The following is an 18,618-nucleotide window of genomic DNA, read 5'->3' as shown; positions in this document are numbered from 1 at the left end:
TGTGGAAAACGTGATGCGTTGGGGCAAATATGAGTACCTTGATCTGTCTGGTATTGTTACCCCGTGTCTAAAACTAAGCCATCTCTCCACTGTGGATAAAAATGCAAGCTGACAGTTGTACAGGTTTATCTTCATCCATTCTTGATACGTAAGACTCCCGTCGCGGCTCGTGGGGGAGGGGGATGGCTGTGCCGACACTGAGGGCTCAAGGGACCCTCTGACTTCCAGGTGGCTGTCTAGCTGTCTCTGGCTTAGCGTCCAGGTAAGTCACTGGCCAATGAACAAATACACCATCACTCCCTCATGCCACCAATCATCCCCTAGGACTGCTGGCAGCTTCTTATACGGAAGCTGCCTATAGGGCTTCCAAGGAAGCTGTAAGGCAGGCATGCCCCTTCCTCCTGAGTATAGATAGTTTGTTTTTGTTTGTTTGTTTGTTTGTGGGGTTTTTGGGGTTTTTTGTTTTTTGTTTTTTTTGTTTTTGCAGTACGTGAGCCTCTCACTGCTGTGGTCTCTCCCACTGCGGAGCACAGGCTCCGGACGCGCAGGCTCAGCGGCCATGGCTCACGGGCCCAGCCGCTCCGCGGCACGCGGGATCCTCCCGGACCGGGGCACGAACCCGCGTCCCCTGCATCGGCAGGCGGACTCTCAACCGCTGCGCCACCAGGGAAGCCCCTGAGTATAGATAGTTTAATGGGAGAGTTTGCAGTGTTCCCGCAATGGGTGCCACGGAGAAATTCAGCAGTGCTGATTGCTCCTTTGGGTCCTTTGTTCAGCTCAGCACCCTGAGCACCGGTTATGTGTTTGGCAGGTTGGCCTTGGATCATAACTTTCTTCAGGTCTAGACTCATCTACCCAGTTCCACCTGGCTTTGTCACCCTCACCTTAAACTTGGTATACCCAGTCCTAAACCCGTTATCTCCCTCCGGTGTGCCTTTCTTCTTGTAGCCGCTGTCCTGAACGAGTCACCCCCAGCCCAGGAACGCCAGTGTCTTCCTCTTCCTCTCCATGTCCCCCGTAGCTAAATCTCTTCTCCTGAAATTCCTCTAGATTCCACTTCTCTGTTGCTCTTCCCCAGACTAAGTCGGACTCTTGTTTCACATTCACCTGATCTCCTAAATGAGGTGTACACCTCTGTTCCCCTTAGCTGCCCACTAGCCATCACCTTTCCCACTCTTCATTGCGTTTATTGAACTCCTGCTGCATCCCAGGCCCTGAGTTCGATCATGGGGCTCCCCGTTTCAACACAACTGGCGTCATCCTTTACTCCCCTGAGCTCACGGTCGAGGGGGGATGCAGGCCAGTAAACAGGCAACCACAGCCTAAGGATGGGCACGGATGCTGAGATGACTGTGCATTAGGAAGGGCCCCCGACTCAGTAGTGGGTCGTCGGGGAAGGATTCTAAGAGCAAATGATGGCAGACCTCAGAAGTGAAGGCTGGGTGAGACAGGACCAAATGCTGAATGGGGGCTGTGGAGGTGGGGGAGGGGGAGGAGGAGGAGGAAGAAGGAGAGGACAGGACCATGAGAGCAGGGATGGTGTCCTACCACCATGTCCCCAGCATCCTGCTTGTCACCTGGTGAACAGTGGGTGTTTAATAAGTATTTATAGAATGAGCAAATGCAAGAGGGTTTCCTGCAGAGTAAACGGTATGTGCAAAGGCCCAGGTGGAGAGAGAGCACGAAGGTAGGGGGGATTGAAAGAAATCTGTGTATCTAGGACTTAGAACAGGGCTGGGGAGCGATTGCAGGAGGCTGAGAGCTATGGAGCCAGTCTGTTACTCCCCCCGCCGAGCTGATCAAATCCAGACTGTTTAAGCGGGCGTTCATTGCACCGCTGACTATGCACTTGCATCTCTCCCCTTCTCTGCTTGAACCCCCGAGTCCCTGCTAGCCCTTCCCTTCCCACCACACTCTCAGCACCCCCTGGGCTCCAGCCAGAGTCTCGTGTATATTCTCCTTGGATTGAGTCCCTTCTTCTTTGCCAAGAATAAAGTCATTTATCCTTCAGGGCACTACTTCTCCCAACTCTTACACATTCTTCTGACCGGGTCCAGATTAGCCCTTCTTTTTTTTTTATTTTTAAATTTAATTTAATTTAATTTTTTTAACATCTTTATTGGAGTATAACTATTTTACAATGGTGTGTTAGTTTCTGTTTTACAACAAAGTGAATCAGTTATACATATACATATGTTCCCGTATCTCTTCCCTCTTGCGTCTCCCTCCCTCCCACCCTCCCTATCCCACCCCTCTAGGTGGTCACAGAGCACCGAGCTGATCTCCCTGTGCTATATGGCCGCTTCCCACTAGCTCTCTATTTTACATTTGGTAGTGTGTATATGTCCCTGCCACTCTCTCACTTCGTCACAGCTTACCCTTCCCCCCCCCCCCCCCCCATATCCTCAAGTCCACGCTCTAGTATGTCTGTGTTTTCTTTACTCTCCTGGAACCTTGTGTTCTGCTGTAGCTGTTATCACAATCCACCTCATGTTTATATTTGGGTTTATATTTAACTGTCTCTAAATAGTAAGAACTCCTTGAGGTTGGGGTGGACAAGGTCACTCTCGTCTTTAGATTTCCAGAGGCGCTCATTCGTGGTATTACCATGTATGCTGTTATTCTTACTAGAACAATGATATTTCTGATAATAAATAGTTCTTCTGGGTTGAACTTCTGGTTTGTGCCTGGCAATCCCTCAAGAAGGCGTATCTGCTGTCTGTTACTATCCCATCTATGTTCGTTGTTGAGATGCATCATACATTGTACTTCTTATCTCATCTAATTGACCCAGTAGCCCGTAGAGGAAGTTTTCCGCATTTTGCAGAATGAAGAAGCAGTGGTGCAGGGGTGTAAGTGACATGCTCAAAGTCCTCCCCTAATAGATCCCAGATCTAGGCTTCAAACCCATTTCCGTTTGAGTTGGAAGCTTTGCCCTTGTGTACTGCTGGTTTGTATTTTGGGTGCTGGCTCAGTGTAACAGCGGGTCAACTAAGGTAGAATGAATAAAGGCTTTAGAAATATTACGAGTGAGGATGGGCTGGTACTCAGTTCAGGTGATGCCATCGTGGCCGCCTGTTTCTCTTTCGGAGAGGAACAGGCAGAAGATAGGACGTAGCGCTGTGCTGGGGGAGAAGTGCCTTGGCCGCTCCACACAGCCGGTCCAAAGACCTCATCCTTTGTCCACGTGCTTCTGCACTGATGCCGGTACATCCAGGTGGTAAAGAGAAAGCGTTGACCAAATTGTTACACAGGTGCCCTAGTAACAGGTATGGCAGTTGGCTTGCATTGAACGTCGCCAGTGGTTTTACCCTCTCTGGTCCTTGGTGGCCACGTCTCTGAAATCCTGAGGTTGGATGCGGCATCCTCTCTCCTTCTCAGCTCTGACATCCTCCCCAGTAGGTAACATGCCCGATTGTCCTCCATCACTGCCGTTAGAAACCGGCCACACGTTACTAGCTGGTAAGAGTGTGTCTCTGCGGCCTTGGTTCTCCCTCCTGACTCTCCTCCTCTCCCACAGGCGGAACCCCCTGCATTTCCACGTCGTCGCCGACTCCATCGCCGAGCAGATCCTGGCGACGCTCTTCCAGACCTGGATGGTGCCTGCCGTGCGAGTAGACTTCTACAACGCGGATGAGCTCAAGGTACCGGTGGGAAGGGAGGTCAAGCAGGATCCTTTTCTTGTTTACGGTTTAGTAGACACAGCAGCAAAGGCAGAAACCTCAGCTCGCAAACTGGAAACGTCCAGGGTATAACTGAGGGTGTTTGCCACTTGAATCTGATTTGATTATCTGAAGCATTAAAGCAGCCATTTCTTGAGCACAGAATGCGTGTTGGTCTGTGCAGTTCTGGCCACCGAGGCTTTCTGTGGAGGCCGGAGGCTACTGGCCTGGTCCGTATCTAAAGAAGGCCTATGGTGGCCAATATCTAGAGAATTCTCTTACCCAGTGAGGTCAGCACTGAGTCCGACAGGCCTGGGTTTGAATTCGTACGTTGTCATTTGCTGGTCATAAGACACAAAGTAAACAAGCTATACCTTTGGATCCGTTTTTTCATGAGTAGAAATGTACTTATAACACCGACCTCATGGAGTCATGGGCTCAAATGAGAGGACATATGTGAATGTGCTTTAAAAGACTGTTGAATAAATATTAAGGATTATGTTGGGCCAGAGGGTTTCAACCAAGGGAGACTCATTTGGCCACATCGTTCCCTTGCTTAAGATCCTCCTGTGGGGAAAAAAAAAAGAATCCTCCTGTGGTATGACGTGGTCTGCATCAAGCTTGAGATTCAGTCTGATTTAAGTCCTGCATATTCTGGCTCTTGACTCTTCTTCCAGTCTCATCTGTGGCCATTCCTGCCAATTTGCTTATTACTCAGCTCGAAGAAACCACCTCTGGGCCCTCTGCCCTCCCTCCTGCATTTGAGTCTTTGCTTCTGCTGTTCCTTCTATCTGACACACCCTTCCAGTTACCTGTCACAGCTCCCACTCATCCGTCAGGACTCAGCTCCATGGCTACCCCCTCTGAGAACTTCCCATGACTCCTCCAGGAAAGAGGAGGATGTTTTCTGTACACTTGCCCGTCGACTGCTTTAGTTTAGAACCTTCTTAACAGGGGACGGGGCTGGGAGCGCATCTTGTTCTTTTCTGTATTTCTGGCGCATTTGTTGGTACCCTGTAATGCTTGTGGATTTAACCAATTGCTGTTATTTGTGGAACAGGTAGCTTTGCGGAAACCGTTGCTGCTCTGTCTCCAGTCACCTTGGGAAGGACTAAACACCTAGGCAAGAGGCAGATTTTAGGCAATTGCTGGGTCTAAACCTCATAAAGCCATTATCTTTTCATTTCAGAGCCATAGCATTTTAAATAGATCACAAAGATGTTGGCCGGAGTTTCTCATTTTCCTGTATTTCAGGCTCTGAGGTTGATCGAGATGTTCAGAATTTAGCATTTGGGGATTGTCGTGGTAATTTGTGTGCCATTCCAATCTATTCTGAGCTAAAATTGATTAACACTCTCAAAAAGGGAAAAACAAAATTTAGCAAATTGCTGCGCTAATTAAGGTGAAAGCAAGCCACTCTGTCTCCCGGGGTCTGAGGGCCAACAGGATGGGGAAAAGCAGCGGGGGGAGGGGCCCCGCCTGGCACAGCAAGCCTGTTCTGTCTTAGAGCAGTCCTGTGTCTGTGCCCTGTGCAAGCCTGCGCCCCCTCTGCTCTTTGAGGAAACGCAGAGCAGTTGAAAACCCCAGCCTCATTTCCAATCTTGCCATTAAAGAGCTGTCTGATTTGGGTTCTGAGCCGTGGCTTGATCAGCTGAACATGGGTAGAACCCTGCCAGCTGTGGAAGAAGATTCTGGATTAAGTAAGATAACTCAATGTGAAGGCCCAGCAGTGCCTGAAATGCAGCAGGTTCTTGGCAGTCCCTCATTCCCCTTTGCAGCCATGGCGATATAGGATTAAAATGCTCTTGATTGAAGGCCCATAGGGAAATCCACGGGCCTTTGGGAGGTCGAAAGGTAAGGCACGGTGGCCTGTAAGCTGCCCCCGGGAACCCCACGGCTTCCTTAGGGACTTGGAGGAAAGGAGGGGACCGGTGTGGGGGAAGACTAAGTCTCTGACTCCCTCATGCCCACATGAATCCAGGTATCCATTATTTTTACACACTGGAGTTTTATCCATTTGAATTGAGGACTCCATGGCTTAAGAAATAAGAATTAAAAGAAAATAACAGTCTGATGTCTTCTAAAGGATGTCGTCTCCGGAGTCCTGCCCTTGACCCTGTCTTCTGCTGCTGACTCTGCCATGCAGTGTCCCTACCGTCTGCATTTTATTTCCCTACCTCTTAACACGTCTATCCCCCACAGTCCTGTATCCCGTGAGGCAGTTGTCAGAATCTGCTAAGGACAGTGAGCATGAAGGCATTTTGTAAAACATAATTTTTCCATAATTCATGATAACAGTCATGATAATTTACACATAATTCTGCTCAACAAACCTAAACCGTGGTCTGCCCACTCCCCGACCTGAGCCTCTCCTGGAACCTAACACCACCACCTACTGAGCTGCTCATCCAGGACCGAGAGTTTGCCTTCGATGGGTCCCTTTCTCTCTCCGAGCCTCCGGCCACTGGAGGTCCTAGCTGGTCTTCATCTCCCCTGCTACCATCCTCGTCTAAGCCTGCGTGCTCTGTCGCCAACACGACAGCAGTTTTTTGTTTTGCTTTGTTTTCCCAGACGAGTCTTTTCCCTTCTACTCCGCTCACGTCTCCTCACCCACACCTGTGCTCCGTCAGTAGCATGAGTCAGCCTTTCCAAAGGCAAAGCCCAACCACACCTTCCCCGCCCTCAGTGATTTCCGGATGCTACTAGATGGAGACCACAGTCCTTAACTGAGTCGGGTCTTTCTGCGCAGCCTGGCTCCCACCCCCTCCTGACTTCGTCCTGTTCTGTTAGCGCCATTGCTCCCCCACTGGCCCTTGCAGTCTGCTCTGCTCCTTCCCTCCCGCTGGGGGCCTCTGCACAAGTCACTTCTTCTGTCTGTCGTACTCTCAGCCTGTTCTCCCCTGTTGCTAATTGAGTCCACGCCCTCTGGCTTAGGCTCCACGTACACAAGGAAACCTTTCCTGCCTTCATCATCTCATAGGGGTTTCTTTGTTGTATCTTCTCGGAGGATCACATACGTTTCTTCAGTAAGCTCGCTGCCGAGTGTAAGCTTTCATGCCTTTGTGTGATGAGCTGGTGAATGTCTGTCTCCCCTAGAGTGCAGGCTCCGAAAGAGCTGGAATCCTGTCTGTTTTTCATCACCCTTGTAACCTTAACACCTGCTCAACAAGCCTAAACCATGATGATGCCTCACCTATGAAAACATTTGCTAAATGAATGATACACAGTAAATGCAGCACTGGGTGCCTAAGAGACATAGAGCCATTAGGGAGAGGTTTCAGTTTTGTTTTGTTTTTTTTTAATTGAAGTATAGTTGATTTACAATGTCATGTTAATTTCTGCTGTACAGCAAAGTGATTCAGTTATACATATATATACATTCTTTTTTTATATTCTTTTCCATGGTGGTTTATCATAGGATATTGAATATAGTTCCCTGTGCTATGCAGTAGGACCTTGTTTACCCATTCTGTATATAATAGCTTACATCTGCTAACCCCCTGCTTCCCCTCCAGCCCTCCCCCAACCCCATCTCTCTTGGCAACCACCAGTCTGTTCTCTATGTCTGTGAGTCTGTTTCTGTTTCATAGGTAGGTTCATGTATGTCATATTTTCGATTCCACATGTAAGTGATATATGGTATTTGTCTTTCTCTTTGATTTACTTTGCTTAGTGTGGTAATCTCTAGTTACACCCATGTTGCTGCAAATGGCATTATTTCATTCTCCTTTTATGGCTGAGTAGTATTCCATTGTATACATGTACCACATCTGCTTTATCCATGCATCTGCCAGTGGACGTTCAGGTTGAGGAAGGAGTTTCTTGGTCACTGTCGGGGTTCACCACCTTCCCGAGGCCCCTTGTGGCTCAGCGCATGGGCAGACAGCCAGGTATTTGTCTACCGATGACGCCGCCGTGGCGTAGACGAGGAAGCTCCACCCGGGCCAGCCCGCCTTAACATCCCAAGAGCAGCTGTGGGACAGGTGGAGTGTCTTTCCACGACAGGTAAACCAGGAAGGGAGCACACTGAAACGCCATCCATTAGGTGGCATTAGAGAAGGGATGGATGATGACATGGAGTGGTGCTGTGGTCTTCGCTTGCGTCCAGGAAACGTGTCGGATGGTAGCGTCAGCAGACACGTAAGACGGTCTCCCCCAGTAGGAATGAGAAATCACTTTGTACAGCTGTTGGAAATGGCATTTCTCAGAAATACTCCCGTGGGCCCCTTATTCTATCTGTTAGCGCTGGAGAATGGAGTAATAGGGGAAAGGAAGTTACGAAGGATCCGTGCATGATGAAAAATGAGCTGTGAGAACTTCGCGCTGGACTGCTGTGCTTCTCTCCGTAATGACCAACGCGTGCGGATTTGCCAATAGTGATGGCTCACCCTGCTCGTCCCTGTGGCCTGTGAAACGCTCACTGGCCTTTCTGATGTTTATGTGGCCCGTTCGTTTCCAGCTTCCGAGGACCCAGATCAACAGGCTACCGGGCCTGAGTGCCCCAAGCTCCACCCAGGACATGCAGCTCCTGTCACCAGGGGAGGGGAGCAGCAGGGCAGGGACAATGACTTCTTTTCGTGCGGAGCCTTGCAGGCGGCGGCACGCTCTCACTCACGTCTCAGGACTGCCCTGTGGGGTGGAGGGAGGAGTTTCATTACCTCCATCTCACAGGCAATTTATAAATTGAAGCTCGGAGTTGAAGGATATTTGCCTAAGATCAGGCAGCTAATAAATGCCAAGGCAGCTATTTGATTTTTCCCTTTCCTAATGAAATGATATGAGATGCATGATTGTGTAATTCAGCAGACACAGAGGTGGGAGGGATCAGAAGGAAAGGACGGGGACGTGGGTTGCAGCCACTGGATGAAGCTGCCACTGTTGAATGGCACTTGAACTCAAAATTCCTGTTTTCAGTGACTCTGGACCCCCTAGGCTGGGATGTAACCTCTGCTATTTATGGAACACTTTCGTTTTTATGTTTACATGGTTCTCTCATGGAACGCTCACAATAACTGTGGATCGGTCCTATTATGATCCCCATTATACAGATAAGGAAACTGAGGCTTAGGGAGGTTAAATAACCCCAAATCACATGCATAGCTAGTATGTGGTAGAGCTGGGATTAAAACCCAGAACTGACTCCATAATCCATGTCCTTTCTCCTGTGTTCTGGTTCCTTCTCTGTGGCCTGTTTTTCAGTTAAGATACTATAATTGCGTCTAGACAAGGGTCCTCTGAGCTCTCGGTGGTGTTCTTTTTCCGGTTGTTCCTGAAGAATAAATGCGTTAAGCATGACCCCTCCATTTAAAGGCCTGCAGCGAGCGGCCTTCCTGCTGGGGACCAAAGTGTGTCTTACTAATGATGCTGCTGAGGGCTGGGCCAGCCCCATCACTGACATCCAAGGATCATTTTCTACACTAAACGGTCACCACTCTGGACAGTTTGCCTTAAATCAGCAAGGTATTTGCCAGTGTTCAGACGAGGCCCTGCAGCCCAGCAGCCTTTGATCTTGGCCCTAGTTGGCCCGGGAAGTCACCCCCAGGCCACCACTGGGGTGAGGATGATCCCAAGCTCGTGAAGGGAAGTGGCTGGCGCCGGGGCTGTTTCATGATTCCCCTGTCTAGCTGGGAGCCCTCAGTTATCTCCTTTTCTCTTAGACCTGATGCCTGCTCATTACCAGCATCAGAAAGATTATGAAGTGGGATTCAGGGCTGTGGTCACAGGAAACACTGATGGTTGACTCTAAAAGTTGCCATCCTCCTCACACTCAGTTGCCTTTGTGCTGGTCCCTATGGAGCATTGTAGAGGTTCTCTTAGATAACTACCATCTTTCAGCACCTGCTGTCCTGCAGGAGACAGACTTCTGTTGTTCTTCTCACTGGGGGATGGAGACACTACTGCCCGCCTATCTGTTTCCTCGGAAGACATGCCTCCTGAGTGATGGGCATTGTCAGCTGGGAGGGACTGAGAATGACATGAACTCAGAGGGTCTCAGGGTTAAAAAGAAACCCAGTACTCGCAGCTGCTTTTTTGACAAATGAGGCCCAGTGGGGGTTCAGCAAGTTGCCCCAAATCTCACAGATGACTCTTCTCCAGATTGGATCTGGATTTTATGATCCAGGCCTGGAGTATAGTTCAAAGGGGCCACACGCTTGGCAGTGGCCGAGCTTCCATTGCAGTGACCAGATACCCCCATGGGCTGGAGCAGTTCCAATTAGGCTTGACCTGCAGAGGAGAGACAGAAGCTCTGGGACATGTGTCTCTCATAGAGGGTAGGATCTGCTTGGAGATGCCCTGCAGAAGAAAGAAATGAAGCCAGGTGGCCTTTAGAATTGCCTTGTCCAGTTTCACCAGTCCTATGGTAATGATGAGAGTAACACAGAGAACTTAATTGTCTTTTCACGTTGGTAGCTCTAGCTCCCCTTTATTGGTAAAGAAGAAATGCAGTTCACTGAGGTCTTGTAATGGAAAGCATGGTGCTTGGCACATAGTAGGCCCTCAACAGATTCTATTTCCTTCCCTTCCTCTTTGGTGTATTTGGAGATGGCTGTGATTAACCTGTTAAATCTTCTCTCTTCCAAACCTACCACGGCAACGCACCTTCTCTTCCCCTACAACAGAGGAACAAATGACGGCTGACCACTCATCAGAGGGCACGTTTTAGGTTGTTTTTCTAGAATAGTTCATGGATTTAGGCTCTTGTTCTTTCTCTCCTTGTGGGTCAAACATTATGCAGGAGGGCTGGCTGAGGTTACATATTATGTCCAGGTCTGGAAAAGTTGGCATTTTCCCATTTTCTTTACTGCTTTACTGGTTCCTGGATTATCTGCATGGTTTTTGAATGGGAGAGCTGGTTCTGTAAGGCCTGCAATGCACCTCGGGCCTTTGTGTTAGGCTTTTCTCTCCGATAACGAGCGTGAGATCACAGAACGGACGTGGATAAGTGAAATGCGTAACGTACTTTTCTGTATTCAGAAGACTGATCTTTGGCTTTTAAATATCAGGCATGGAACATTGTAGACAACTAACAGAAATTGTAATCTGTGTTAGAAAAGAATCTTTCTGTGTCAGTTGTACAATTCACTTTGTACACAGGCAAATGTCTCTTTATGTAATGGAGTGTCCTAATGAATGGGCTCTGTCCCCTTTTGAAAATCATAGAATCTTAATTAGGAAGGAACTTGGCATTCATCTGGCATAACCTTCCACTTTCTTCTATAATATTCTATGTAAATGGTCATTAATCTTCTGCTTTTGAGTCCTTCCAGAGATAAGAGATCATTACCTCCCAAAGGACCTTGTTCCATATTTAGAAACTCGATTAGAAATGTTCGCCTTGTGCTCTACTGAAATCTTCATCTTTTTCATCCCCCATTGGTCCTGAGCATTAATAAAGACTGAATGTGAGTGTATATATCATTGTCTGGTCACTTGTCTGCCTTCCATACTAGACTGTGAGAACCAAGAGGGCAAGGCCTGTAACTTTTTTCTTTAGGCCCAATGTTTAGGATACAACCTGACCAGTGATGGCTCCCAGAAAATGCATGGGCTCTGTTTGGGGTCTGCAGAGTAGGTCAGCCGGGTGTTTGAGGACCTAGCATATCTATTAAGTCCTCTCCTCGTCTTCCCCATGCCTTCAACTATAATCCGAATGGCAGTGCTGGGCGCCTAGTTGACACTTAAATTTATCCTCTGACGCGTTAATGTGGTAAGTGGTTTCCGAGTCTTTACAAACTTCCTTGAATGGCCTCACTTTGTTCTCTCTTACGTCTCCCATTCTCTATGGTTCTTCAGAATATAACAGTTGTTCCAGATCTGTGTATGTGACATGCCCCTCCTAGAGCTCAGACTTAAACTCATTTAAAGCAACTTAGTGTCCCCTGACCCACCTTTTCCCTATCTTGAACATTGATCCCTTTCCACTTGCATTGCTGTGGTCTTCTCGTCCATTCCCCTTGATAAAGAAGGAAATGCTTTCCTGAACCTGATTTCATTGTGTCTTTTCAAGAATCCCGTGCTATAGAAACAGCATATGTTTTCTTTGGTTAATAAGGAACTTACCAAAGGTATTAGCAGAATGCTGCTAATCAGCGGTCTAAGTGATGCTGAAATCTCATCCTCTTGGACTTCACTGCAGTGTTATTCTCTGGTACCACGGGTCTTATTTGTACAGAATTTGAGTTAAACAACTTCAGTGATTCAAGAGAGTAGGTATAATGATAGGTTTTGGAATATGAGTTGGACGCCCCCCACCAACAAAAAAAAAAAGAGAAAAAGAGAGACCAGAGATATTTGATGGATAGTGAGAAAGTAGTGGGCAAAGTCGACTGGAGATTATGGTGAGGTCAGAAAATTTTTTACAATGAGAGCAGGAGTTTTTGTCCAAATGTTTGGGGAGTGAAATGTTAGAGCTTCTAAAATGTCTTTTAGAGGAGGTACATTTTTGGCACGTTACCCTGGGATGGAGTGGCTGAGTTGGTGAAAAGCTAACGAAAATTAAGGGCTGCAGTCACTGCAAAGTCAAGGTGTTGGATGGTCCCTCCAGAGTTTGATGAAATACAAGAAAAATCGTCACGAGCTAAAAAGAGTTCTGTGCATGTACATCAAAAGGGGCCCTTACAATCCAGGGAAAATCAGTGATAAGTTGCCCACATCAGGCTATATACCCAAGAAAAAAAGTTTTTTAATTTATTTTATTGAAGTATAGTTGATTTTCAATGTTGTGTTAATTTCTACTGTATAACAAAGTGCTTCAGTTATATATATGTGTATATATATTCTTTTTCATATTCTTTTCCATTATGATTTATCATAGGATATTGAATATATCAATAGTTCCCTGTGCTATACAGTAGGACCTTGTTGTTTATCCATTCTCTATATAATAGTTTGCATCTGCTAATCCCAAACTCTGAATCCATCCCTCCCCCATGCCCCCCCCTTGGCAACCACAAGTATGTTCTCTTTGTCTGTGAGTCTCTTTTCATGTCATAGATAAGTTCATTTGTGTCGTATTTTAGATTCCACATATAAGTGATGTCATATATTTGTTCTTTTCTCTCTTACTTCACTTGGTATGATAATCTCTAGGACCATCCATGTTGCTGCAAATGGCATTATTTTATTCTTTTCTTATGGCTCAATAGTATTCCATTGTATATATGTACCACATCTTCTTTATCCATTCATCTGTTGATGGACATTTAGGTTGTTTCCATGTCTCGGCTATTGTAAATAGTGCTGCAGTGAACATTGGGGTATACATGTATCTTTTCAGATTATAGTTTTGTCCAGATATATGCCGAGGAATGGCACTGCAGGATTATATGGCAAGTCTGTTTTTAGTTTTTTGAGAAACCTCCATACTGTTTTCCGTAGTGGCTGCACCAATTTCCATTCCCACCAGCAGTGTAGGGGGGAGGGTTCCCTTTTCTCCACACCCTCTCCACCATTTGTTATTTGTAGACTTTTTAATGATGGCCATTCTGACAGGTGTGAGGTGGTACCTCATTAGAGTTTTGATTTGCATTTCTCTAATAATTAGGAACATTGAGCATCTTTTCTTGTGCCTGTTGGCCATCTGTATGTTTTCTTTGGAGAAATGTCTATTTAGGTTTTCTGCTCATTTTTTGATTGGGTTGTTTGTTTTTTGGTTACTGAGTTGCATGACTGTAATGTTTGGAAATAAAGCCCTTGTCAATCACATCATTTGCAAATATTTTCTCCCAGTCTACTAGAAAAATATTTAAATTATAAAGAAGAAAAAAATTCTTCCTTTAAGAATAACTCCATTAATAAGAATTGATTATGTACAAACTTAATAGCTTCACATGCATAATCTTATTTTATCCCCACAATAAGCCTTGAGGTGAGTATAATTATTTTCATCCATTTCCAGGTGAGGAAATAGAGGCTTTATTATAAAAGAGACTTGTTGAAATTACTCAGTACTGTGGAACTAAACTGTGAATCCAAGTCATCTGACTCTCGAGTAATGCCATCCAATAGAACTGTAATGATGAATCGTGTGTAATTTTAAAATTTCTAGTAGCCATATTTGCAAAAGCAAAGTGAAACAAGTGAAGTGAATTTTAATAATACATTTTGTTTAATCCTGTATATCTAAAATATATTGATCATATTTTTTAAATTACTGATGAGATATTGTGCACACTTTTTTTTTCCACACTAAATCTTTGAAGTCCAGCATATGTTTTATGTGTCCCACCTCGGACAGCTGCATTTCACGGGCTCAACAACCGTGTACGGTTGGTGGCTGTGGACCAGGGGTAGAGCGTCATATCTAAGGCATCCTTATAATGCAAGGGTAAGAGGTGGAGGGAACCATTCTGTGTTTGAAGAATAAAAATTCTCACTATTAATAATAAATGACCTAATAAAATGTCTACAGAGTTTTGAGCAAGACAGAGACCCGAGAATACCAGCCAAGTTCTCTCATGTATAAAGGCAACAGGAAAAAAAAGATATGTTATGCAAGTGCTCACACAATATGCACCAGTGTATTATACTTCTTGAAGAAAGAATCATCAGTTACTTGCCAGCCAACCAAAAAAGTAATCAAAATGAATATTCACAAGTGGAAGAGGTCTTGTTCTAAAGGGGCAGGCAGGATGTACTGGAAGAAGTTACACATGGAATGATCTGTAAATAATTGTTTTAAGTCAGTTGCAAAGCTGAATGCAGATACCACAAGTTGCTCTTGCAAGCATACAAATAACCAGATGATCACAGACATTTTGAAACAGCCTCAGAAGTGTGTTGGATTTAAAAGCTGCTAAATTTCTGCTGTTCTGTGGGGTAACTCAGATGGTATTTTTTTAGCCCTTCATTCTGATCATTAGGGAAAAGAAGATGTTTCCGGAAAGTTCAAAGGTGACCGCTGGTAAAGGTATAAATAGATTTCAAACTAGGTTATTAGAGATGATTATTGCAGATGAGAGAAACTCTACATTAAATAGGTAGGAAGCAAAGAAAATGAGAAAAATATTGGATGTCCATATGGGGAAAAATGAATTTTGACCTTCACTGTATACCATATGCAAAAATTAACTTGAAATGAATCTCACCCCTCAATGTAAGAGCTACAAATGTAGAAGAGTGGAAGGAAGCAAAGGAGAAAATCGTAGTGACTTGAGGTTAGTCAAAGATTTCTTCACTAGGATACGAAAAGCTCAAACTAAAAAAAGATACTGATAAATTGGACTTCATCTAAACTGATAGTTTTTGTTCTTCCAAAGACATTAATAAAATAAAATGACAAGCCACAGACTGGAAGAAAATGCTTGCAGAGCAGATGTCTGACAAAAGTTTTGTGTCCGGAATATATAGAGCGAACCCTTAAACAATAACAAGAAGACCAATGACTCAGTTTGAAAATGGGCAACCTAGTGTAAGAGACACATCACCAGAGAAGACACCGGGATCGCCAGTAAATCCCTGTAAGATGCTCGACATTGTCAGTCCTCGGGGAAATGCAAATTAAGATCATCATGGGATACTACTTCACACTCACTACAATGGCTAAGATTAAAAAGACTTACAATAAAAAGTGTTGGTGAGGGGGCTTCCCTGGTGGCGCAGTGGTTGAGAGTCCGCCTGCCGATGCAGGAGACGCGGGTTCGTGCCCTGGTCCGGGAGGATCCCACATGCCGCGGAGCAGCTAAGCCCGTGAGCCATGGCCGCTGGGCCTGCGCGTCCGGAGCCTGTGCTCCGCAACGGGAGAGGCCGCAGCAGTGAGAGGCCCGCATACCGCAAAAAAAAAAAAAAAAAAGTGTTGGTGAGAATGTGGAACAGCCAGGACTCTCATACATGGCTGGTGGAAGTATAAAATGGTTCAACCACTTTGGAAAACAGTCTGTTAGTTTCTTAAAAAGCCTAAACACGTACTGTACTCACGATATGGCTCAACGATTCCACTCCTGGGTGTTCATCCAAGAGAAATAAAAATGTACATGCACACGAAAATTCGTATGTGAATATACATAGCTTTATTCATAGAACTTGAGTGTCCGTCAGTTGTAGAAAACAACGATAGTATATCCATTCAATGGAATGTTATTCAGCAAGGAAACATATGACACATGTAACAGTATGAATGAAACTCAAAAGTGGTATGCTAAGTGAAAAAAGCCAGACAGAAAAGACTGCATGTTACATCATTTCATTTATATGAAATTCTTGAAAGCAGATCAGAAGTTACTAGGGGCCAGATGGCAGTGTGGTGGAGGTTGCCTTCAAAGGGGCATGAGGAAACTTTTGGGGCTGATGGAATTGCTCTATAAAGTGATTACTGTAGCAGTTGCAGACTCTACTTTTGTTGAATTGTACATTTAGAAGGGCTGATTGTAGGGACGTCCCTGGAGGTCCAGTGGTTAAGACTCCACGCTTCCACCGCAGGGGGTGATGGTTCAATCTCTGGTTGGGGAACTAAGATCCCACATGGCGGGAGAAATGGCCAAAAAAGAAAAATCAGTTTAAAAAAAAAATAAAAGGGCTGATTGTAAAGTATTTAAATTTTTTCTCAAAGCTGAAAAATAATGCATAAAATACTATTCCAGATGCAAAACCAGCATCATTTCTTTTGATAAATATAAATGCTTTAAACTCTTCTATTGTTGGACAAAACCGATGCTTGATTAAATAGTGGTATCATAACTGTGTGCTTATTATCTTTAAGAAACACACCTAAAATAAATTATAAAGTTTAAAAAAAAATTATAGTGTGTCTCAGACTTACGAAGACGAATACAGTAAAGATACGTTAATTGCAGATGAACACAAATATAATTAAATACATTTAATGAGATAAAATTAATAATTTTGAATTGATGAGTGTGATATCCATAAGAGGATGTACTAGCCAAGCTATTTTCCAAGTAGAAATCTTCCAGATATTTAAAGCAAAAACTGATAGAAATATGGGGTATATTGGGAGAGTTTCAGCCACTAAAAATGCAAATTGTATTGTTAATGACAAAGATAGTTTTTAAAACTGTAATCAATATCAATAGATATCAAATTTCATATCCATCAAATGGAATAAAAATGATTTTTCAAACAGAATAAAAATAGATTTTCAAGTGTTGATGAAAAAATGACGTAAATTGAGGGCCAGAGAAATCCTCATTAAAATTCAAATCATAAAAATTATATAGGCCCCATTTTTGACCACAGTGTAGTAAAACTACACGTCAGAAGCAGACTGTTAATGTTAAGCCTTTTCTCTATGTCTGTGAGTCTGTTTCTGTTTTGTCCATAGGTTCATTTGTGCCAAGGGAGAGGGAGTTGGAGGAGGGAAGGACTAGGAGTTTGGGATGAGCAGATGTAAACTATTATATACAAGATGGATAAACAACAAGGTCTTACTGTATAGCACAGGGAGCTATATTCAATATCCTGTGATAAACCATCATGGAAAACAATATTAAAAAAAAAGAATGTCTATATGTGTATAACTGAGTCACTTTGCTGTACAGCAGAGATTGGCATAGCATTGTAAATCAACTATACTTCAATTAAAAAATTTTTTTAAAAAAGAAAGAAACTTTTTTTTTTTTTTTTTGGTACGCGGGCCTCTCACTGTTGTGGCCTCTCCCGTTGCGGGACACAGGCTCTGGACGCGCAGGCTCAGCGGCCATGGCTCACGGGCCCAGCCGCTCCGCGGCATGTGAGATCTTCCCGGACTGGGGCACGAACCGAACCCGTGTCCCCTGCATCAGCAGGCGGACTCTCAACCACTGCGCCACCAGGGAAGCCCAAGAAACAAACTTTTAAATGGGTGGTTCAGGATACTTGGAAATTAGGAGAGGGTGAAGAATTTTTCTAAATGCTTATTTAATCCAAAAGGAAATTAAAACTAAAATTATAGCCTACTCTGAAAATAGCAAAAGAAGAACATTTCACTGTAAAATTTATGGCATGTGCCCAAAGCTGTCACTGGAAGTGTTTTAATAGCCTTTAGTGCTTTCACTACTCAAAAACAAGGATGATGATAAATGAATCTCACATTCCACTTGGTAATTTAGACAAGAACAGTGGTGTGGACCTGAGGAAAGCAGAAGGGAAGTTAACAGCAGAAGTCCATGAAATAAGAAAAATGAAAAACAGAAAACTAAAATTAAAATTTTGAAAGCTGGTTCTGTATATAAGAAAATGGCAAACATCTGGCAAATCTAATAGTGAACAATAGAGAAAATATTAATAAGCTAAAGAGTAAAGATAGTATGCAACAATACACATAGAAAATGATAATAACAATAATAGCCAACATTTATTTGGTGTTTATCACATACCAAATACAGTTGTAAGCATTTAATGTGGATTATCTCATTTAATTCTCACAATGACCCTTTAAAACTAGTGCTATCATGATCCCATTTTGCAGATGTGGAACCTGAGACTAGAGACAATTTGGCCAGGACATTTGGGTTAGAAAGGGGTGGAAACAGGAAAGAAGCCCTTCAGCTGATTGTGGGTCTGGGTTTTAACCGTACACATAACACTGTAAAATCCCATGTGCTGGTTTGTGAAATCAGTGAGGTGTTATCCTGGGTTTGCCTGAAAAAATGCTTGCGTTTATTGCTGCCAATCGCCTGAGGCACTGTCAGTCCTAATTACTTTGAATTAAATTCTCTGAGGTTTGTCAGATCTAACAGGTAGCCTGAGTTGAGAACACACACCATTGGATGGTACAGCATCAAGGGATTGTGCTAATTCTCAAGATTCCCTCCCCACAACCAGCCACAGTTAGTCATCAAGCTGAAGACCAGTGTGTTTCCTGGCTTTTCTCTTCTGGATGGTGGAGTTTATTTCTAGATTACCTTTATTCAGAAAGTAAAGAATTTGGGGCCCTAATTTTGTTCAGATGTCTTCTCTCTGACTCCTTATTAAGGCAGACCACGATCTTTATCTTCTCTCTCCTGTACCCCACCCATGG

At 44.4% G+C, this 18,618-nt stretch overlaps 1 protein-coding gene across 2 annotated transcripts in view; it reads left to right on the top strand.

Moving 5' to 3' along the window:
• Positions 1 to 18,618, top strand: part of LARGE1 (LARGE xylosyl- and glucuronyltransferase 1) — a 582,916-nt gene that overhangs the window by 308,734 nt on the left and 255,564 nt on the right. For both annotated transcript variants that reach the window (XM_067010062.1, XM_059081736.2), the window contains exon 5: positions 3,521 to 3,644. In XM_067010062.1, the coding sequence (XP_066866163.1) occupies positions 3,521 to 3,644 (124 nt within the window). The remainder of the gene's footprint in view (positions 1 to 3,520; positions 3,645 to 18,618) is intronic.

This window comes from Kogia breviceps, chromosome 12 (genome assembly GCF_026419965.1).
Source record: "Kogia breviceps isolate mKogBre1 chromosome 12, mKogBre1 haplotype 1, whole genome shotgun sequence".
NCBI lineage: Eukaryota > Metazoa > Chordata > Mammalia > Artiodactyla > Physeteridae > Kogia > Kogia breviceps.
This window is presented reverse-complemented; position numbering and strand designations above follow the sequence as displayed.